The sequence below is a fragment of the Triticum aestivum genome, chromosome 3B (assembly GCF_018294505.1).
Source record: "Triticum aestivum cultivar Chinese Spring chromosome 3B, IWGSC CS RefSeq v2.1, whole genome shotgun sequence".
Lineage (NCBI taxonomy): Eukaryota > Viridiplantae > Streptophyta > Magnoliopsida > Poales > Poaceae > Triticum > Triticum aestivum.
In genome coordinates this window covers 202,106,212-202,128,133 of record NC_057801.1, presented here as the reverse complement: position 1 = coordinate 202,128,133, position 21,922 = coordinate 202,106,212, and the positions used below count along the sequence as shown (strand labels likewise).

Genomic DNA, 21,922 nt, shown 5'->3' with positions numbered 1-21,922 from the left:
TTGCCTCTACTAAACACTCCCTTCATCGGATATACTTGGCATGATTCAAAAAAGGGAAAATCGAATATAAAAGGCTTGTCGTTTATCCCTATATGATGAACTAATCATGAGTAAATGCATGAAACCCTCGCGAGCTCGTAGTTAAACGAGGGGCACAACATCATGATACGCAATTATGTGAATTATGATGTGCTATATAATTATGTTAACTGTTAATTAAGTATGTGAGAGGGTCCACCTGGCATTGGTTTTCTTTTAGGTTTTAGTCTTTTCCAACAACTCCCGAGTAGGAACCAACTAACGTGACTACTGGCGAAAAAAACATGAAGGATTTTTTCAAGAGATTTCGGTGGATGCTAATTTTTTATGAAATAGAGTAAAAATATATCTTCAGAAAAAAAGAATCATGTATGATTTAATCCTATAAGAATCAAACAGTCGTTGTATGAAAAATGCACAATTATACTCGTCCAAATTCCTGGGAAAATCAAAAGGCCCTAAGTGACTTAAGGTTGAAAATGGGTCCTTCTCAAGCTAGACGAATGGGATTTTGGGGAGCTCCTATATGATACATTTTGCATCAAATAGGGCGTGTGACGCACATGGTGTGGTCAATGGGCCATCGGGCCAGTTCGCTCTTACGTGTTGTTTTATTCCCCCGTGCGAGCGGTACAACACTATGACTCTACCCCTTTTTTTCTTTGGTTTCTCTCTTGCTTTTACTTAGATTTTCCGTTTTCTACTTTAGAGGGGCGGGGGTCATTTGGTTTTGATCAAACTAAAAAAAAACTTTTGAAAAAGTTAAACTTTTTAAACACTTTGTGAATATGTTTTAAAATTTTGTGACCATTTTTTAAACTTTGAAAACAGTTTTTTATTTCTAATATTTTTTGAATTTTTCAAAAATAAATAAAGCATAAATATTTTTTTAAATTAGAAGCATTTTTAAAAAAATAAAACCTAGAAATAATATACGAAAACTATAAAACCTGACAAAGATATTCTTAAGGGTAACTTAAAAGAACTGGATTAGAACTTTCTGAAAGATTCCCGAAATGGGTTCTACGCTAGCCAGCTAAATAGGCCAGCCACTCTACTCACTCGCTTCCCTATAAGAATTGGGCAGCGCTATGTCTCGCATAAAGCGAGACCGTAGCAACCTCTCGATGAAGGTTTCCCCTCCCTTCGCGTCGTATTGGGCCGGCCTATTCCCATGCACATAGTAAGTAAAAGCCAGAGAAAAGGGGAGAAGCAGGGTTCAAACCCTGGTCTCCGGGGATAACACTAGCGTTGCTAGCCACTCTGCCCAAATCCCATTCATTGAAAGTAGTAGGGGCACATACTACATGAGCCGACTCGAGTCGGTTTTCTTTTTTTTTCATTGTTTTTTTTTGTTTCTTTTTTTTTCTTCTCCATTTTCATTCTTTTTTGCATTTTGTTTCTTTTTTTCATTTTCATTTTTCTTCTATTTATTTTTTTCTCTTTTCTGGTTTCTTTGTTCTTGTCGGTTAGCATTCTACATTTTTTGTATATGTCAACAACATTTTGCTAATACAAGTCTAACATTTTCCCAATACAAATTAAACAATTTTGTAATAGATGGTCAGCTTTTTTCTATACATATTTTTTAACATTTTTAAAATTCTTGATTAAAATTATACAAGATTAAAAATTTTAATACATTGTCAACATTTTTTATATAAAATTTTTTAATTTTTAAGCTTGATTAAAAGTTTTCAAAGAAAAAGATTAATATATTTTTAATACATGGTCAATATTTTTTCTATAAACATTTAACATTTTCCAAATGCTTGATTAGTATTTTTCAAACACTTGTTCAACAATTTTTCAAACACTTGTTCAACAATTTTTCAAATGCTTGATTAACATTTTTTTATGCATGATCAAATTTTTCCATCATTTTTTTATACGTGGTCAACATTTTTTTTCTCTACACAGTTAGCATTTTCCAAATGCTTGTTCGACATCTTTCAAATACTTGTTCAACATTTTTCAAATGCTTGATTAACATTTTTATATACATGATCATATTTTTTCATCATATTTTTAATAGATGGCCAGTATTTTTTGTGTAAACATTTAACAATTCCCAAATGCTTGATTAACATTTTTATATATATGATCAAAAAAATTCATCATTTTTTCAATACATGATCAGAAATCTTTCTTTTTACATTCAACATTTTTCTTAATGTTTGATTAAAAATTCAAATACTTGTTAAATATTTTTATATATTAAAGTATTAAAAATACAAAAATAAAGCAAAAAAGAAAACAGATAACAGAAAAAAACAAAACAGAAAAATGAGCCTGTGGCTTGCCGCGCGCGTGGGTCAGCCCATATCGATCGCCCCTTAGCGTGTCAAAAGGTGGACTCGCCGAAGGCTGAGACATAGGGGCGTCCTATCTCGCTTACCGCAAGACCTAGCGTGCTCTCGTGCCAGGCTTCTCACTAAACGCGCCAGCCCAGGTGCGCAGGAGGCCATAGTCTCTTTTTTAATTTATGTTCACGTTTCTATTGTTTTTGTTTATTTTTCTAATTTTTATTATACTTTCAAATATTCTAAATAAATATATTACGGAAAACACTTTACATAAAAACATCTGAAAAAAATATTAACCACATATTTCAAAAATATTAAATGTGTATAAAGAAAATGTTTCTCGTGTATGTGAAAAATGTATACAACCATGTATTCAAAACACATTAACCAACCATTTGTAAAATATTAAATGTGTATAACCAAAATGTTACTCATGTATACGAATGTATACAACAAGTATCCAATATGTGTGAAAAACGTTCATCATGTATTTAAAAAATGGAAATTAAGTATTTGAAAAATATATGTTAAACACGTATTTGAAAAGTGTTAATAAACATTTGAAAATTGTTAGATGTGTATAGAAAAAAGACGACCATGCCTTAAAAAATGTTAATCTTGTATTTAGAAAATTTTAATCAAGCATTTGAAAATGTTAAAGTGTATCAAAAAAGTTGACCATGTATTTTTTTTACTTAAACACTTAAAAATATTTAAAATGTGGATAAAAGAATGACCATGTATTAAAAAAGTATTGTATTCTAAAATGTTGAACGTTTATTAGAAGAATGTTATTGGCATATGTGAAAATGAAAAATGGAAACCAAAAGAACCAATGAAAACCAAAAGCAATAAAAACAAAGAAACAATAGAAACCAAAAGAAAAAATAACACAAGAAAGTAGAAGAAACAAGTGCAAAAAAAAATGAAACGTAGAAAAAGGGAAAAAGGAAAAAACAAAACCATTGTAAAAAAAGAATGAAAATAAGAATCAGTGAAAAAACCGAGAAGGATAAAATGAACCAAAGAAATCGTATGAAAAAGAAAGAAACAAAAAGAAATACCTGTGAAAACCGAAAAAAAACTGAGAAAACCAATAAAAATAAAAAAACAGAAGAGATCCTTGAGAAGAAAGAAAACTAAAAAAAGAAAGAAAGAAGAAAAAAAGAAAACTGAAGGAGAACCATCAGACAACACACGACCGATCAAGCGAACAAGAAAGAGCAAATGAGAAAAAAATAACAAATGGGCCGGCCCAGAAACAAGAGGGATGGAAAAACCTTCAGCGAGACGAGAGCTATTCTCGCTATAATCAAGATATAGTTCTGGTGGTGCGAATAGCCAAAAGTTTGATGCAATGTGTGGGACCTCCTTGCGTCAAATAGGAAGATTGACGCACAACTGGGTCAACCCACTTTCATGGAACTGTAGTGATTACTTCTTGTAAGGACAAGGTACCGTCGCGACTCGGTCACTATGTTGTTTTTCTTTCATAGCAGGGTTTATGTTCTCCGTTGGTCTTTTGTTTATCTTTAAGACAAACACACACAAAAATTAAAAAATTAATAGTCTCTTAGAAAGCGAACCATTTTTGGAATTTTGTGATCTTTTTTTTAACTTGCAAAATTTTAAGTGTGATAATTTTTTAAAATTTGGAACAAGTTTTAAAATTGCAAATATTTTTAAAAATGAGAACATTATCTTAAACAGAATCATTTTTAAAATTATGAAGAAATTTTTAAATCAAGAACAATTTTGAAATTTTGACAACCTTTTTTGAAATGTTGACAAGTTCACGTCTTGCCCGGAGGTCGACGGTGGTTGCATCTGCTGACAGGTTCTGCTATGAAGATTTGGAGGATAACCCTTGAATGTGTGCTCTATATCATCCGCATATCGCTGTTTCTAGTCTAGGCCGCTATATCTTGTTTTTCTTTTTGAACAATTAAATTATTTTATTTCGTTAGCTGCACTTTACAAAGAGTAGTGTGAAAGGCATCACACTTGACATGGCGAGAGCATCCCTGCAATACAAGGACCTGCTTCTGAAGAGAGACACCTAAAAGTTGTAGGCCTATTTTGAATTTTGATCGCTAACTTTGCTTGATGATGTGTTTTTACATTAAAATGCCTATTGATGTGTGCCACACTGTTGCTAAGGAAATATGGGACGCCTATAGAGTAGCAAGAATGGCGAAAGTCATATTCTAATCCCGAGCTTAAACGCTCCCTGATAAACAGTAAATCGGAAAAAGTAGTACAGAATCTGAATATTTTTGTGGTAAACTTTGACAAATGTTCTGTATGCTTGCAAAATTTTAGCACGAAATGACATTCATGGAAGACGGGAAAAAAATCAACACTCCAAAATGCTTTCCAAACTAGCATTTTTGGAACATCAATTTTGTTTTTTTATGACCTCCAAGAATGTTATTTCGTGCTGAAATTTTGCAAGCATACAAAACATTTGGCAATATCACAAACAAATCAGATTTTTTTTTGAATTTGTTTACTATTTTTTCCAATTTTATTGTTCATCAAGGAGCATTTGAGCTCGGGAGCAAATACTCCGCATCCCAAGAATGGTCCTTATCTTCTAGTGTCCTACCTCTTTGAAGATGGAAGGCGCAGCTGATGCCGATGCCAGAGCGGAGCTACCTATGTAGTAGTGTGGAGAGTATTTGCTAGCTTCGTGGCTTGGAGAAGTCCATATGCTTCCGCATGGAGAGGAGATGACACCGAAGGAGAAAGAGCCGAAACATGTCGCTATTGACAATGTTCATTGTCTTCAGGTTGGATAATGACACCAATGCCTGCAGGAGATGATTTCATAGTTTCTTCATTTTTCCAGGTTGTATCACAAGAAATTCATGGACCTGCAACCAAGGGTGGTTCTTGCTGGATTATTAGCTGCTGAATATCAGGGGTTGCTGTGTGCTGATCTTGGGATGCCATCATCTCTTCTAGCTTTGAGCCTTGCATGATCCCATTAGCCGCCAGATATACCTGCGATGGCTTGCAAAACTTTCTACCAAACAAAGCATCATTTCTTGCCTTCCAAATGCACCACAAAAAAGTGTACAGGCTGGTTATATTAATATGAGGATGAGCAAAATCCAGCAAAGCCTTTAACATTTGTAAAATTGAATTATTATCTTCAGCAAGTACCTCAGTTTTAATATACCAAGGAGAGAAAAACCAAGTAGCTTTTGAGAAAGGGCAAAGAAAAAGAATGTGCATTTCATCCTCTAAGTCGCCACATCTTGCACAATTTTCACTAATATGTTTGGAAAACTTACTTGCATGCTTACCAGTTCGAATAGCTCGACGAAGAAGCTAGATTATTAAAGCAATGTTTATATCGAAAATGCATAGGTGAACATGGCGCCACGCGAGGTCTTTATCTCACCATCCATTTCTCGCAGATTTGTATCGTATTCATACCATAAGCGGTGCATATCACGTATATTGAATATTCCTCCTTGCAGTATTGAATCTGTATTCCACAAAACAATCAATGCATAAGGGGCCACATGCTTGACAAACATGACCCAACTCATTTACTAGGCACAGGTTGGGAACGTTAACTGCATTTGAAGCCTGCACCATCATCTCTCTCCATCCAGCATTGTTGAAGTTGGAAAGTGAGGTATTTTAGTGTCATCACATTTACTAGGCACAGGTGAGGATTAATGCACCACGTCTTAATGTGTGCTGCTCCACTACATATTACTAGTGCACCACCCTCTACAGTTGCAACGAAAATGTGTAGTTTGCTAATTGGTCTGAACTTTTTTTAGATGAATTAGTTTGAACTGTTAACTATGCTAGATCAGCTTAGGTCTATCTCCATGTCAGGTCAGGCATGTGCGTACACATGATTAATGTTTCTAATTTGCAACTAAAAATTGTTCCTAAATTGCAGTTAATATTTTGAAAAATCAGGAATCCATGATTTTAATTTTTAAATATATACCCACAGCATAAAATTAAACTAGTTCACCTAGAACAAATAATCAGAGCCCCAAATAGCTATTTTCCTTTTAGAATAATTAGTGTAAACTTTTAACTATGCTAGATAAGGTTTGCTCTATCTCCATGTCAGGTCAGGCATGTGCATACACATGATTAATATTCCTAAATTGCAACTAAAAAATGTTCCTAAATTGCAGTAAATGATTTAAAATTTCAGGAATCCAAGATTTAAATTTTGAAAAATATGTCCACTGCATAAGATTAAACTAGTCCACCTAGAACAAATAATCAGAGCACCAATAACTATTTTTCTTTTTTGGATGAATTAGTGTGAACTTTTAACTATGCGAGATCAGCTTAGGTCTATCTCCATGTCAGGTTAGCTAGGCATGTGCACAAACATGATTAATATTCCTAAATTGCAACTAAAATACAATGTTCCTAAATTCCAACAAATAATTTAAGATTTCAGGAATCCAACATTTTAATTTTCAAAAATATGTGCACTACATAAAATTAGACTAGTCCACTTAGAACAAATAATCAGAGCCCCCCAATAGCTATTTTTCTTACTTTTTTATCCACATTTGCCCATGTATCTTCCAGTATGTGGTGCGTCCTCACCTATCGCACAATCCGTATCATGTTATGCTTATCACTCAACAATCCATTTTGATGTTGTTCTGCTGATATACAATCAGCACTAGAAATTAATTCATTTTTGTCTCAATTGTTGTGCTTACCACATGATTAAGATGCAAAACTGCAGGAACCATACAAATTAGCGTGCCTCGCACAAGCCAAGCACCATAAATCTCTCACATGTTGCCGACATTTGTTTAATTGTCCGCGTAGACGATTGTAAATGAGTGGGCAGGTCATCAATGCACCCAGCAAATATTACCGATTGACTAAAGGACAAAGTAGTATGCATATGAATTTAAAGCTTTGAGGCCCACTCCTGCCCGGTAAAGAAAAGCGTATTCCAGTGCATTATTAAGCAACACTGTTTGTATTGCAGCAAACACTATATTAATTAGTAATCTAGATGCAAACGCAGACGGCTGAGATAACGGCATCGCATGGAACCATGTCCCCAAAATTCGCGTCCGTTATATGCACTTTTTGAAGAGAAAGCACCTGCAGGGCTTAGTTTCCAAACCAGACCGTCCTGTCTAGGAGCATTAATGGTAGGGTTTGCAGTGAACATTCGAAGTTTTCTAATTGGGAGCCCAAAGGTCCTTAACTATAGCCGGGTAAACATAACGAGGCTGTTGAATGATCAAATTATCATAAATAGTTTGCCATTGAGAGAACCATGGTGAACTCCAAATGGAGCTGCTGACATCAACAATTTGGTAAAAAGAGGCTGACATTGGCAGTGGTCTTACCTTGAGAATTCCCAACGAGAAGGCAGACTTTGATTTGTTTCGATTCTCCCTCCAATAGAATGTGTTGATGTGGTACTTTGATTTAAGAATTAGAGCAAGATGACTCTAGGGTTCCTTTGCTAATCTCTAGGCCGCCCTGGTTAATAGCCTGCAAGTTCCTAATACCTAAACCACCAATCCTTTTTTCCATGCAAATGTCTGCCCATGCCCTTAAGCATAGTGTCTTTGTAGATAGTTCTTCTTTCACGCTGTCCATCAAAAGTTTCTAATGATAGTTGTGAGTTTTGCTAAGAACTTCTTTGAAAAGAGGATATTTGACATATAGTAGACATGGATCGAGGAAAAGATAGATTTAAGCCCTGTTCGGAATCCCTCTGTGGAGCTGCAGAGCTCGGTTTTACCCGCTCCTGAAAATTAGTTGCAGACTGGTCCGCTCCAGGAGCGCGGTCCAGGGAGTGGAGAGAAGCCGAACGTGGCCTTAATAAGAGTTAATCTTGTTGCATGAGAAAGCATGTTGGCTATGTAAGCAGTGAGCTTGGATTTGAATCTGTCGTGTATAAAGTCGTATGTTGCTGATCTGTCTTTTGCTGGTAGAATGAGAAGGTGCCCCAAGTCTACGGTGCGGATGTCAATGTCATATCCAGGTTATCTGGTTAATACTTCTCTGTAAAAAAGTTATAAGAGTGTTTGATCTAAATGCTCTTATATTTTTTTTAGGAAGTAAGTGACAATGAGTGCATTCTGCTCCCAGCTTTGCATGCAGCCCCCCTGCAAGATAATCTGATTTCAATCCTGACCGATAGTAAGAGCATCTATAATTGGACCCTTCAAACCCGTCTAATACGTCTAGAAGGGCCGCCCGCTCACTGTCCGGTCATAATTTTTTGACCCAGGCGGCCCCCTCAAACGCCTGGGCTGACCGGCACCCCTCATATCCAGCCCAAATATGGGGTGAATATGGGGGCGCCTGGGCACGCCCGCCCGCCACATCGGACCCGTTCCGTGCTGGCCCACCCGACCACACATAAATTCCTTCCCATCCGCTCGCCGGACTAAACCCTAGACCCTAGCCACTTCACTCCCCTCCCCTCCACTCCCCCTCCGCCATCCAAGCTCCTCTTCGGCTCCTTCCGGCCTTCTCCAACATGGCAGGAAGTGGATCCGAGTCCTTCATCTTCGGATCCGTCGACCCCGAGCTCATTCCGCGAGCCTCCGAGGAGGAGATGGTCGTCCGGCTTGCGCTCCGCCACTCCCGGGAGGAGGCCCATGGACGGCTGCGCTCAGACTCTATGAGTCGGGAATCCATTGCGTCCGCCCAAATGGGGCATAGATCCGGCGCTAGGCCGGCCATAGCTGCCTCCTCGGAGGCCGTGTAGTCCGTCTGGCGTCCGAAGGTGCTGGCGGACGCGCAACCCCTCCAGTGGCACGCCGAGCATCGGGACGCACCATGGGCCTCGTCCGACGAGACCGTGGCACGGCGTGCCCGCCATGCAAGGCACCGATCGCGGGAGGCGGCGGCAGCCCTCGTGGCGGCGGACGGTGAGGCGGAGTCGCATTCTCTGGCGCCCCGTATGGCGCATCAGTCCAGGCGCCGCAACCACATCGTGGTGTACGTCGGCGGCTCGTCCCCGGACGGATCCACCATCGATCTGACGTCCACCGGCACCGTTCGGGTTCCGATCTCCGACGAGGAAGAGTAGGGCATGGGAGACAGCGGGGCCTTGAGTCCCGTGAGCCAACTCGTGTCACATTTCCTACCCTACCTTGCCGGCGACCAACCCAACACTCTGAGGAGCACAGCCGGCCGCCAGACATGACGTAGCCGGGGAGCGGAACCGGACGAGCTCCGCGTAGATTAGGTTACACATTGCATGTAATAATATGGATTTGAGATTTCTAATTTGAGGTGTCCGGTGTGGAATTCGTTTTTTGAGAGATGGCTGGTCGGTGTCCGCAGACGTTTAAGGTGTGGGATTTGCGAAAGTCCGGCTGTAGATCGCTCTAAGACCGCGAGAGATCCTGGGTCCCCGAACCACGCACGTCCTTGTGCGTGCGCGGCTGCGCACGATGCTGCACGGTACTAAGGCTGGTCATAGTGGAGAGTAACTTACACTAGTAACATGCATATGTTACTAGTCTATGTTACTACCTTCATAGTGGGTAGTATCATATATGTGGTAACATAGATGTCTTCATTTAATTTTTTGTAGACTCATTTTGCATTGGAAAGCACTATGTGATGGTAACATATTATGTTACTCTATTTGCCTCTCTCCTCATTAACTACTTGCCACCTCATCATTTTTGCTTATGTGGCATCTAAGTTACTACCTATGTTACTCCCATTATGAGCAGCCTAAAACGGCGCGAGCAAAGCAACCGCAGGGTCGTTGGAAACCGAGACAAGGGTGCGTCTACACGAACTACTAGTGTGCCTGCGAAAAGCAACTCATGGCGAGACAGGCATGCCCTGGCCCTCGGCCCTCCCGCGCTCGTGCTGGAGGCGACAGCGCGGCACCTGGGCTCCGACACTGCGTCGGAGCAGGGGGCACCACGCGCTTGCCTCTGGGTTCAGAGTGCATGCGCGCCGTGGACAAATTTTACAGACGTCAATCGCGGCGGTGGACCCAAAGCAAGTGTCAAATGCGTCTGTCCGGTCCGGTGATCGATCCCCATTTCGTACCACCCCATGTAGGGATAACCTAACCATTTCCAGAGCATGAGCTCGGGGATCACAGACCTGGCCATGCAGTATTATGTACTCCTACAGTATAACAAAGATGCGGTGCCCCGTATGGCGCATCAGTCCTCGTGGCGGCGGACGGTGAGGCGGAGTCGCATTCTCTGGCGCCCCGTATGGCGCATCAGTCCAGGCGCCGCAACCACATCGTGGTGTACGTCGGCGGCTCGTCCCCGGACGGATCCACCATCGATCTGACGTCCACCGGCACCGTTCGGGTTCCGATCTCCGACGAGGAAGAGTAGGGCATGGGAGACAGCGGGGCCTTGAGTCCCGTGAGCCAACTCGTGTCACATTTCCTACCCTACCTTGCCGGCGACCAACCCAACACTCTGAGGAGCACAGCCGGCCGCCAGACATGACGTAGCCGGGGAGCGGAACCGGACGAGCTCCGCGTAGATTAGGTTACACATTGCATGTAATAATATGGATTTGAGATTTCTAATTTGAGGTGTCCGGTGTGGAATTCGTTTTTTGAGAGATGGCTGGTCGGTGTCCGCAGACGTTTAAGGTGTGGGATTTGCGAAAGTCCGGCTGTAGATCGCTCTAAGACCGCGAGAGATCCTGGGTCCCCGAACCACGCACGTCCTTGTGCGTGCGCGGCTGCGCACGATGCTGCACGGTACTAAGGCTGGTCATAGTGGAGAGTAACTTACACTAGTAACATGCATATGTTACTAGTCTATGTTACTACCTTCATAGTGGGTAGTATCATATATGTGGTAACATAGATGTCTTCATTTAATTTTTTGTAGACTCATTTTGCATTGGAAAGCACTATGTGATGGTAACATATTATGTTACTCTATTTGCCTCTCTCCTCATTAACTACTTGCCACCTCATCATTTTTGCTTATGTGGCATCTAAGTTACTACCTATGTTACTCCCATTATGAGCAGCCTAAAACGGCGCGAGCAAAGCAACCGCAGGGTCGTTGGAAACCGAGACAAGGGTGCGTCTACACGAACTACTAGTGTGCCTGCGAAAAGCAACTCATGGCGAGACAGGCATGCCCTGGCCCTCGGCCCTCCCGCGCTCGTGCTGGAGGCGACAGCGCGGCACCTGGGCTCCGACACTGCGTCGGAGCAGGGGGCACCACGCGCTTGCCTCTGGGTTCAGAGTGCATGCGCGCCGTGGACAAATTTTACAGACGTCAATCGCGGCGGTGGACCCAAAGCAAGTGTCAAATGCGTCTGTCCGGTCCGGTGATCGATCCCCATTTCGTACCACCCCATGTAGGGATAACCTAACCATTTCCAGAGCATGAGCTCGGGGATCACAGACCTGGCCATGCAGTATTATGTACTCCTACAGTATAACAAAGATGCGGTGCAAGAAATCTTAATGAATGGTGGCGTAACAAAAGGAACACGGCACTTCGCTGGCATTGCGTTACTAGCAAACTAAGCTAACTTTATCAGGCACGAAAAAGATTAAAGGTTGATCTAGGATGGTAGTAAAATGCTAGCTAGCGCATACTCGTACACAAGCACAGTGGCAGGGCAGGACCACGGAGGAACAAAGGGACCTTTCACGCCAAAGGATTCCAGATCCTATTGCACTACTACCCGAAAAATAATAACAAGTCGGAAAAGGGAGAAAATATCGCCGACCGTGGGGATCTTTCACCAAAGGATTCCAAATCATACTAGTACCAGGCAGTGGTCCTACCCGAACAAAAAATGAACAAATCAAAAAACAAATTTCAATAAAAAAGAATTACAAATCGCCGACCGTGGGGATCGAACCCACGGCCACGTGGTTAAAAGCCACGCGCTCTACCACTGAGCTAGGTCGGCTTGCTTGCATTTGCCTGCCGAGAGGTATGTGTGAGCTGTAGCATGGACCTGAAGAAGATGCGACAAGTGGTTGTGCTGGCTGAATGGATTCTCTGAACTGAGGACACACTCGGGGAAAGTCTGTTCAGTGATCTTCCGCAGCGTCGGCCTTGCATAGGTCTCCTTCGTAGCTCTCGGCCAAAATCGGAGCTGCGTCGTCCCTGTCGCCGGTGGCTGAGTGATTGGCATTGATCTCCATGTGGCTTCGCACTTCCACTACGGGTTGGGTTGCGTCGGTGATCGTCTGCAGGGAAGGCGGAGTCGCTCCCTCGCTCGCTCAGAGAGAAGGGAAGGCGATGATGGTTCTCAAGGAGAAGCGATGATGATGACGTCAACGTGCTACCGGTTTTCCGTTAGTTAACCGGTTTCCAGCCTGATCAGCATCAAAGCAGAATCACGTACTCCACAGTTGTCCTGGAAAACAGCCACCTGGCACAGGCAAGCAAGTGCATGCGAACGCCGATTCATTCGTCTTCCGGGATAAACTAGGACAGGGCCCAGCGATCAGAAGTGTTGGATCCTGATTCCGCCGCTGCCTCACATGCACACCAACCAACCAGCGGATATGCAAGGCGAAAGGAGGAATAGGAAACAACAGGAAAGGAGGCCAAAGTGGAGCATCGTTTCTACTTTCTACTATACGTAGGTGGGAGGAAGAAGATACTGGCCGGCAATGGAAAGCCTGATTCTAAGGGATGATAAGCCATCATTAACCCCCATAGCCGTTGCATTTTATACTACCTGAATGATGGTGTTAGGAAGCCTTTTAGGCTACAGCACTACTACTGCTACTCTATGGGACAACCATGATGAACGGCTTCAAAAGATAATGGCGTGTGCAGTGGTACATGTCCCCACCCGGCAACAGCTACACAGCTGCTCGCAAAGAATAGATGAGATGTTTCACCATGCAATTGCCTATGTTTCAGAAGAAATGGATAGCAAAGCAACAGCCCACTGATCCGCAAACAGCATAACAAATTGGAACAAGCCATGAGTTTTGCTTCCCTTCGGTACGCCCCCCTTAAAAAGTTTATACTGATCTTTGAAGTTACTTAAAAAGACTGCCGCCATGTTAGCCTGCAGCTGCAGATCAAACGTATTGAATAGATTGATTTGGACACAAAAGACCATGTCGCCCTTTTTTTTAATCGAACGGGTAAATTCTAATCTGTGTCGAAATCTGTAAACTTTTCTAGGAGGGGGTGTGCCGAACCAGAGTTCGTCAGGTAAATAATAGTCTTGCAACCTTCACATTTACGACGAACGACCGGTTCAGGACAAGAGTGGCAAAATACATAGGAGTCATCAAACACAGCAGTAGCTCTCGCACTGCTTACCAACCATTTACACGGATGGAAATAACACGCGTACAACAACGTGGGCACAACAAAATATAGAGCATAAGTCTCTAGGAGATGTCGCAAATCTTAAACGGTAGAGTAACGGGTGATTTTACTTGTGGGATAGGAAAACCATGCAGTAGTACAGACGGCATGTGCGACCTCGTCTTCAAACCGTGGGCAGCGACCGTTTTAGTTCTTATTCTTGGACTTAACCCCTGCCCTTGTAACTCCTGGAAAAAGAAGAGATACAGTCAGTTCGGACATCATACTGTCAAGGTAGAATTATGAAATGTACTTGACGTAGGATGGTGCAGGTTACCCCAAGTGAACTTCAACCTTACATTGTTGGAGAAACATTCCAAAGTAGCAAAACAAAAGCATACATAGAGACAAGGTACATAAAGAACTTTTGCGAGGCTTGAGCCTTTAATCGTCAAAATATATCAACAAACACAGCATGTGTTTTTAACTCTGATTTGTAAATTATATATAGTTATTGGAAAAGAAATGTGCAAATCAAGGTCAACCTGTTATAATTCTCTGATCCATAATACTAGCTCTTTTTTCTTGTTAACTAGGTTTCCAGGAATTTCTTGGCTCAACCAAATCCAGACTCCAATTGTTTATGGTCAGAGCTGGAAAACGCAAATTTAATGCTGTGTCCCTCAGACAAACTAGGGTTTGATTAAAACTACCAGCACAACATTCTGTTCTTCAAATGACATTACGGAAACAATTGTGATTCTCTAAACTCTAGAGACCAGGAATGGGTTATATCCAAACACTTCCAAAACTCACAAGGCTTCTTACTTATCTAGAGTACAACAGGGAGTTGGAATGGGGAGTATATTCTAATTAAAGAAATAAAAGCAAACTAACACTCAATTTAATGCTGGGTCCGTAAAGATATTTAAGCTCCAACTAAACAAGCTTTCAAGTACAATGAGTCTTTTCAAGAGTAACCCGCTTTCCCGCTCAAGTGCAGTTCAAATAATTAAGCAAGCCTGAGAAACAGCTTGAGCAGTAAAGCAGTAACACGATGCAGACAAATGGTTAAATAAAATAACTGCAGAAGCCATCAGTGAAATTAAAACAAAAATGTATATACTAAACGGAACACTATTGGACATACCAAGCCCAACTACATCTGAACTTTTCATGACCCTGATCCTCCGGCAAGCCTCGGTGAACATCCTGCAATTACGAATAAGAAGCAATCACTTGATAAGCTCATAGGGGAGGTATCAGGTATGCACCAGATATTCATGGTTTTCTTGACAACGGAATTGTAACAATTAACGTGCCACAAGAACAACTACAGTGAGTTAGTGACTGCATTAGAACCCTTTTACTTGTTCAGACATGAGATGCTACATGCAGCAATAGAACACCAGGACCATAGAATTTAGAGCAATTACAACATAATAAAAAGATAACCAAAGTGACTAGTACTGGACTACTAGGTCCGTTCCTTTTTACTGGTTCTTTTGGCGTCAATGCTATCTCCAATAAATTGCTTAGACCACTGATTTTCCTAATAGCAAAGCTTTTAAAAACTAATGGCACAATTTAGGTGAAAATAAAATAAAATTTTAGTATATCTGTGTCAGAGTTTGAAGAGGTTGACTGCATGCATTCTATAAAATATTAGAACAGGTTATATGGACTTGAGAGATACTCTAATCATGGCTGCTGTACAGAACGAGTTCATTTTATCTGGGTGCTTGTATGTATACACAGTAAACTAGTAAAAAACATTTATTTGGCACACTATCATTTTTTATCGTCCTTCAAAAGTTATACTACAGAACCCAAACTATCATTCAAAGTTCTCATTTCTACGCTTGTTGTTATTCCAATTAGATCAGACTATGTACTTACTCCCATGGGACGTCACCAACCAGCATCCAGTCTCCATCCTTGTCTTCGTAAGTCATCACATATTCACCATCCTTTCTGTTCTCAGATGCACCATCCTTCCCTGGTACAGAATTAGACTCAGTACCACATGTAAGGTTAAAACTGCCGGAGAAAGGACCACCTTACACTGAATTTCTCAACAAAGCATTGTATGTTGGTAAATTTTATGTCCCTAGATATACGCCTTTCTGCAATTTACGTTCTTAAAATAGTAGGTTTGATGTCTGACCTTGAAGCACAAAATGGGTATGAAGAGGTTATAGGGAAATTGCTGTTTATCAAAGGCTTATGAATAATTGAGTGATATTTAGTTATTTACAGACCCTTAGCGAATGCTAGCCTAAACATTAGGCATTTTATGACATAGTCCAATCTACACTGCTGGTTGCTTCATCAAACAATATTAAACACAATAAAAGTTCCTTGAATTAGAATAGAATATTTGCTCCACCGGTAATAATATATGCTGAAACTAGGTATCTAGCAAAACAAATATGCACACAAATAGCATGGCCAAATTTAGATGCGAAGCCTCGAAACTGGTTACACCACAATAACCAATTTAGCCGGCCCTGAAAAAGAGTCTTCTTCGTCAATTTCATAAACCTGGAATTTGCTATTCCCTCCGATCCAAATTAATGGCCGCAGCTTTAGTAAAGTGTACTAAAGCTGCGTCAATTAATTTGGATCGGAGGGAGTAGAACATTTCCAAACAGAGTAATTGGTTATTTCTTCAGCGAAACAAGATGTGTGCAACGATGCATTTCTTCTACCCCAATTCAAATGCAGGTGCAGATTAAAACAGCAACAATTTGCCAAGGATCCAAGCAGCCTCACCGGTCCTGAAGCCAATGAACATTTTCCCTAGCGCCACAACCATGTCCTTATAGTTCTTGTATGTCTTGAGGTCAACCTTCCTCAGGTAAGGCGCACCATCCATGCTGACCTTGACATACAGAAACTCTTGCCCCTGCTTCGTGTCAGAATCCTCCTTGCTGCTCTTCAGCTGGTTGGTGGTGGTTGCCATCGTGTTCTTGCGGTAGCTGCGGACTGGTGGCCATCCCACCACCTGAGCCCTGCGCATCGGCAATTCAGAGTAAGAACCGGCAATGAAGCCGACCCAGCATTTCGTTTGGCTATATGAAGTTATGAACGCGAGTTAAAAGCAACCAGGTATGTTCAAACCAAACATACCCTAGAAAACAACTCAAAGCATTACAAACTTGGTAAACCTTGAAAGTAAAGGTAGACCCAAATTGACTAGTCCAATTCAAACCAAGTGCACAAATTTGCAGATGTGATGCCCTCCTTAGTTTCCCAATGAAATTTCAAAGAACAAAATCACACATCTAATGAAGTTAGAAAAACGAGGAGGGGGGGGGGGGGGGGGGTAAGATTGAAGTCTAAATTCACAGCGAAATTGCAAAAAGACTCTGCAGTGAATAAATTTCTGCCCCTCCAAACTCCTGAACCTAATAGATCAAGCCGAGTGCAAAACGCGCGCCCGCAAACAGCAACGGAAGAACCGCAAAATGGGCCCTTCGGCACCAAATTCGCACCCAAAAAAGAGGGTTTTTCCCCTCGACAGACGGAATTCACTCAAATGCATGCAACAGCTACCAAATTACAGCTTTTCGGAGGTTCCAAGCAAACTAAATCACCGTCTCGTACTAACCCACCACATATTTTTCCCAAAATTTTACGCATCACTTCCTCCACTCATTCGCGCTCCAACCCACTGCATCCCGCAAAACTCGGCAGAACACCATGAAACAGTCAAATCCACAAAATTCGCAGGGGGGATAGGCGCCTACTTGGCAGCAGGCTGCGGCGGGGCGGCGACCTTCTTGTCCTTCTCATCCCCGGACGCCTCCTTGCCTTTCCCGGCGGCGGAAATCGGCGCAGGCGGCACGACCTCGTCCGAAAACCCTCGCTTGGCCCCCTTGGCGGGCAGCAGCTCCAGTGTGGTGGTGGCGGCGACCGGGCGGCGGTCGGGCGACTCGCAGCCGGGAAGTCCGAGGCGGAGCTCGGTGCCTTTCAGGTCGTCGTCCGGGCGGCCGCCGGCGGCGGCCGAGAGGCCTATGTAGTCGAGCTCGAGAGGCGGCGACATGGGAAGCAGCAGGACATGAACTGGGGAGTAGCAGGAGGGGGAGGGTGAGGACGGAGGAAGGGGAGGGGGGAGTGGAGCTGGTGGTTTGATTGCTATAGGAGGAAGGGGAGGGGCAGAGGGAGACGAGCAAGTGTGGTGTGGTGGTGGTGTGGTGGTAGTGGTAGTAGCAGCAGGAACTAGACTAGAGACTGTAGACTGTAGCAGAGAGTGGGGTGTGGCTGTTTGATGCTTTTGATTGCCCATGGGGCTGTTTAATGCGTTTTAATATCTGCCCCATTTTCCAGTAATTCTTTTAAAAAAACTGATGACAGCATCAAATAAAAATAAATAAGAATAACTAGGAATTATTTTACGGCACGCTTTATACATTTGTGTCAAGCGGATGTAAAAACAGTAAAAACTCCGGTTCATCCATACTTAAAAGAAAAAATATCAGATGGTTACTCCCTCCGTAAACTAATATAAAAGCGTTTAGAATACTAAAGTAGTGATCTAAACGCTCTTATATTAGTGTACAGAGGGAGTACTACCTACTCAAACCTAATTTTAGAATACATACTCCCTTCGTCCCAAAATATAAGACCATTTTGGCCATTTAAATGATCTTATATTTAGGGACGGCGGAGTTTTTTCTTTCCAAATGAATCTGATAACGTAATAAAAATACATCCATATTTTTGTATGTGGAGCATGTGTTTTATATATGTTTTTTAAGGTAACATACTTTGCTAGAATGTGGAACGAGAGCTTACATAGTTTATTATTAACTCCCTCGCTCCTTTGCTAGCGCATGAGGCGCAGCATTGGCGGAGCGACCAACCCAACTAACCCTATAATCCAGACGAGCTCGTACCAGTGCATTGATTTCTTCTATCACCGGCCCTACAGCAAATAAATTCTTTCCGGTATCATTCAACATGCTCCCAGCGACCTTGCAGTCAAGCTCAATGTGCAATTTTGCACTTTCGTCTACACAACCGGCTGGACTGCCTGCTGAGGCACAAGGATTTCAACAAGCTCTAGGTTGGAGGTTGTCGAGAAGAGCATGCACCCCCTCTAAACACGCCATCAATACCTAAGAAACACTTCACCGCCCCTTCCTTCCCAAACTTCAAGATCGCCCGTCTGTTCGCCTTCACTCGGTCGGGTTCCGGCGAGAGCTATCGCTTAGCCATCAATGGAGTCGCAACTCGTGATCTTGTTTCTTGCATAGCTTGCCACTCTTCCATATAGCTAGCTACAGAGTTTGCTATAACATGTGCGTCTGCAATCTTTTACCTTCCTTCGTGTCATCTTGCCTACCATATAGCACATGGCCCCTGAATCTTCATCGATCGTTCCTCTTAAAAAGCTTTTGATAAGCATGTCAAAATCTAGCTAGATAAGGTACTCTAGGAGCACGCCGATATCGGTGGGATCACCACCAGAGCTCCCTTTTCTGAGCACAAAAATTTTCAGAACATCATCGAATGAGGGCATGCCCAAAATATGTGATATATTATCTCTTCTCGCCCACATGCAGCATGGAAGACGTCTGCCTTTATCCATCAATGGTGAAGCTCGGCACCAACAACAAGCATGTATCAAACGCCAGGTGCGAATCTTGGCTTTGTTCGGTGCACTAGTGTCCGAAAAAGCTATCCAGCCCTTGTGGCTATCCACCGCCGAGGAAGGTTTTGACCGACCGATCTTCACTCAATTATTGGTCATATGCAAATGGTATGCAGATTTAATAGTGAGTTGTCCTTTTTTTGGTGAAACTCCACGGCAAGTAGTTCTCCAGCCCAGGGCCACCAATCACGATTTGCATAATATCTTTAGCATTGTCTAAGGAAAAAAATCAACTCAACCTTGCTCCTATTCCATGTAGTACCACAGGCTGTTAGCAGATTGCTGACATGAGTAACACCATGAACATAGTCCTCACCCAGCTTGAGGCGACCCTTCCATGTGATATACTTATCGTGATGAATTCTGATTCGGAATCGCCACCTATCCTCGAAATTACACCATCTTGTAACAAGTTACGTCCATGCGAGATACTATAGAAGGTGAAAGATCCCCAAGCCAGGCATGTTCGCATTCATGATTGTACCCTCCCTAAAATATATATCTTTCATTACACAAGCACACAAAAGGGGAAGGGACTTGTAGTATATGCCATGCCTGCTTAGCCAAGAACGCTTGATTGAACACTTTGGGGTCTCCAAAACCAAATCCTCCCTCATGCTTTGTAGTGGACATCTTGTCCCATGCAATCCAATGCACATTTTTCTCACCACTAGCTGCACCCCACAAGAACTTTAATGAGACCAAAGATAGGTTCCGCCACATTATCTTTGTGAGTTGAAAACAACTCATGGTGTACGTTAGTGTCAATTGAAGCACAAACTTGAAAATACTTCTCGAGCAATCTTTGAGAGGCATTATCCCTTCCAGCCGACCACTTTACCATTGACACGCTACCCAACATGCTTAAAAGTACCCTGCCTGGATCTATAGACCATTTTTGGTAGGCCAAGATGTCGCTCTAGATCCTCTGAAGTAATACTAGTGACTTGTTTCAGGTTTTCTTTATACTCCTCTTTACTGCCCAGAGAATATGAAAGATTTATGCATGTTTCACTTTTGCTCCGATGTTGCTTCATGGTCATTTAGAATGGTACATAGTGTTTCAAAATTATCTTGAGAGCCCTCCAGAAACAACAAGCTATCATCAACAAATAGTAGGTGGGTTATAGTGGGGCTGAAAGTGTTAGTTATTGATACGTCTCCAACGTATCTATAATTATTGATGTATTCATGCCATGTTTATAATATTTGTACATGATTTTGGTATGATTTGGTTAGAACTAACCTGGACTGACGTTGTTTTCAGCAGAACTACCATGGTGTTGTTTTTGTGCAAAAATAAAAGTTCTCGGAATGGGCAACAATTGGGGAAAAGTCGCAGGCCATGAAGATGGCTCTCCCACCGCTCCTCTCCTCTCCCATCTCTCCTCTCTCCCACCTGCTTTCCACCACCAATGGCGATCTCTAGATATCACCACCATGGAAGGCCTCCTCCATTGGGATTTTGCTCCTGGTTTGTCCTTGGCTGATCAGGTGAGACGTAAGTTTGGCTCTACGGTCCACTTCTCCCCTCTAGGGACACCAAGGAATTCTTTCTGGTCGTCTCCTTCTCTTCGGCTTCATTCCCACTCACGAATGACTCGGTTGGATTGGCCTTACAATGTTGCATTGGGGGACTTTGCTCTGGTTTCAATATTGTTACCCTTACCCCCCGATCATTTCGCTTTTCTGTGGCTAACAACAAGGTGGGGCATTTCATTTACGGGTTAAAGGATCGTGTTTGGCCAGACTTTGTTTGCCACTTCCATCTTTTTAATGGTCGTTTTGCGAAGCAATTTTCTGGTTCTCACTGGCATGCTGATCAAGAATTGGTTGAGAACCATGATCGTCGTCCTGTGGCCCTATCTGCTTCTCTGGATTTTCTACGTAAGGGTCAGTTAACAGATTCTTCGTCGGCCAAAGAACTCAGCAAGTTTAACCTGGTTAATCTGAAGCATTGGGACTTTTCCAATTTGCATGATCATGAGGCCTCCACTTCTCTATTGGTTGATCGCCATGAACGAACTCAAATTCACTTCGGGTCTTTCCCACTGCCACCTCTCCAGGGCGGCATTACCGCCTTACCAACGGATCGCCTGGCATTAATGGAGCATTATCTTTCCCAGGCGGAGTCTGAGGCCGCTAGAGTTATTGAGTGTATTTCTTTTGGGCAATTCAAATGCCCCATGCGTGCCCAATACCCACCACTCCCGCAAAGTTTCCTCAAGTCCGCTTTCCGCTACGGCCCACCCCATGACATGTGGCCCCTGATGCTTAGCGCTAAACATAAGGCTGATTTAGCCCAGGCAGATTATTCCGCAAATGACATTCATTCCCTTGCCACTAATTGGGCCGCCCTCTGTGCTAGATGCCTTCAATGGGGACATTGCAGGATCGCCTGCCAAGCTCGCCTCATTTGCATTAATTGCTCGGGCCCTGATCATAAAACAGGGGATTGCACAAAACGTAGCAGCCGTGACACTCGCTCCTGGCCGGGGTCAAACAAGGAGACTGCAATTATTCCCCCGAGATCTCTGGGCCATCCTTTTCCTACCAAATGCTCGACCAAAGCCGCTGCGAGGACCGTCCGATGTAATGCCTGTGGGTTCTATGGCCACGTGGCGTCATCTTGTCGCAGAGCTGCT

At 42.7% G+C, this 21,922-nt stretch overlaps 1 protein-coding gene and 1 non-coding gene across 2 annotated transcripts; both read right to left on the bottom strand.

Annotated features, from left to right (window-relative positions):
• Positions 1-12,179: 12,179 nt before the first annotated feature.
• TRNAK-UUU (transfer RNA lysine (anticodon UUU)) lies at positions 12,180-12,251 on the bottom strand. Its single transcript has one exon. It is a non-coding gene; the product is annotated as a tRNA-Lys (tRNA).
• A 1,264-nt stretch (positions 12,252-13,515) lies between these two features.
• On the bottom strand, positions 13,516-17,812 carry LOC123069361 (auxin-responsive protein IAA3). The gene is made up of 5 exons (XM_044492197.1): positions 17,371-17,812; positions 16,394-16,632; positions 15,518-15,617; positions 14,769-14,830; positions 13,516-13,866 (listed from the first exon to the last, which is right to left on the bottom strand). Exons 1-5 carry the CDS (start codon positions 17,664-17,666, stop codon positions 13,826-13,828), a joined length of 738 nt encoding a protein of 245 aa, XP_044348132.1. The 5' UTR covers positions 17,667-17,812; the 3' UTR covers positions 13,516-13,825.
• Between the last annotated feature and the right edge of the window lie 4,110 nt (positions 17,813-21,922).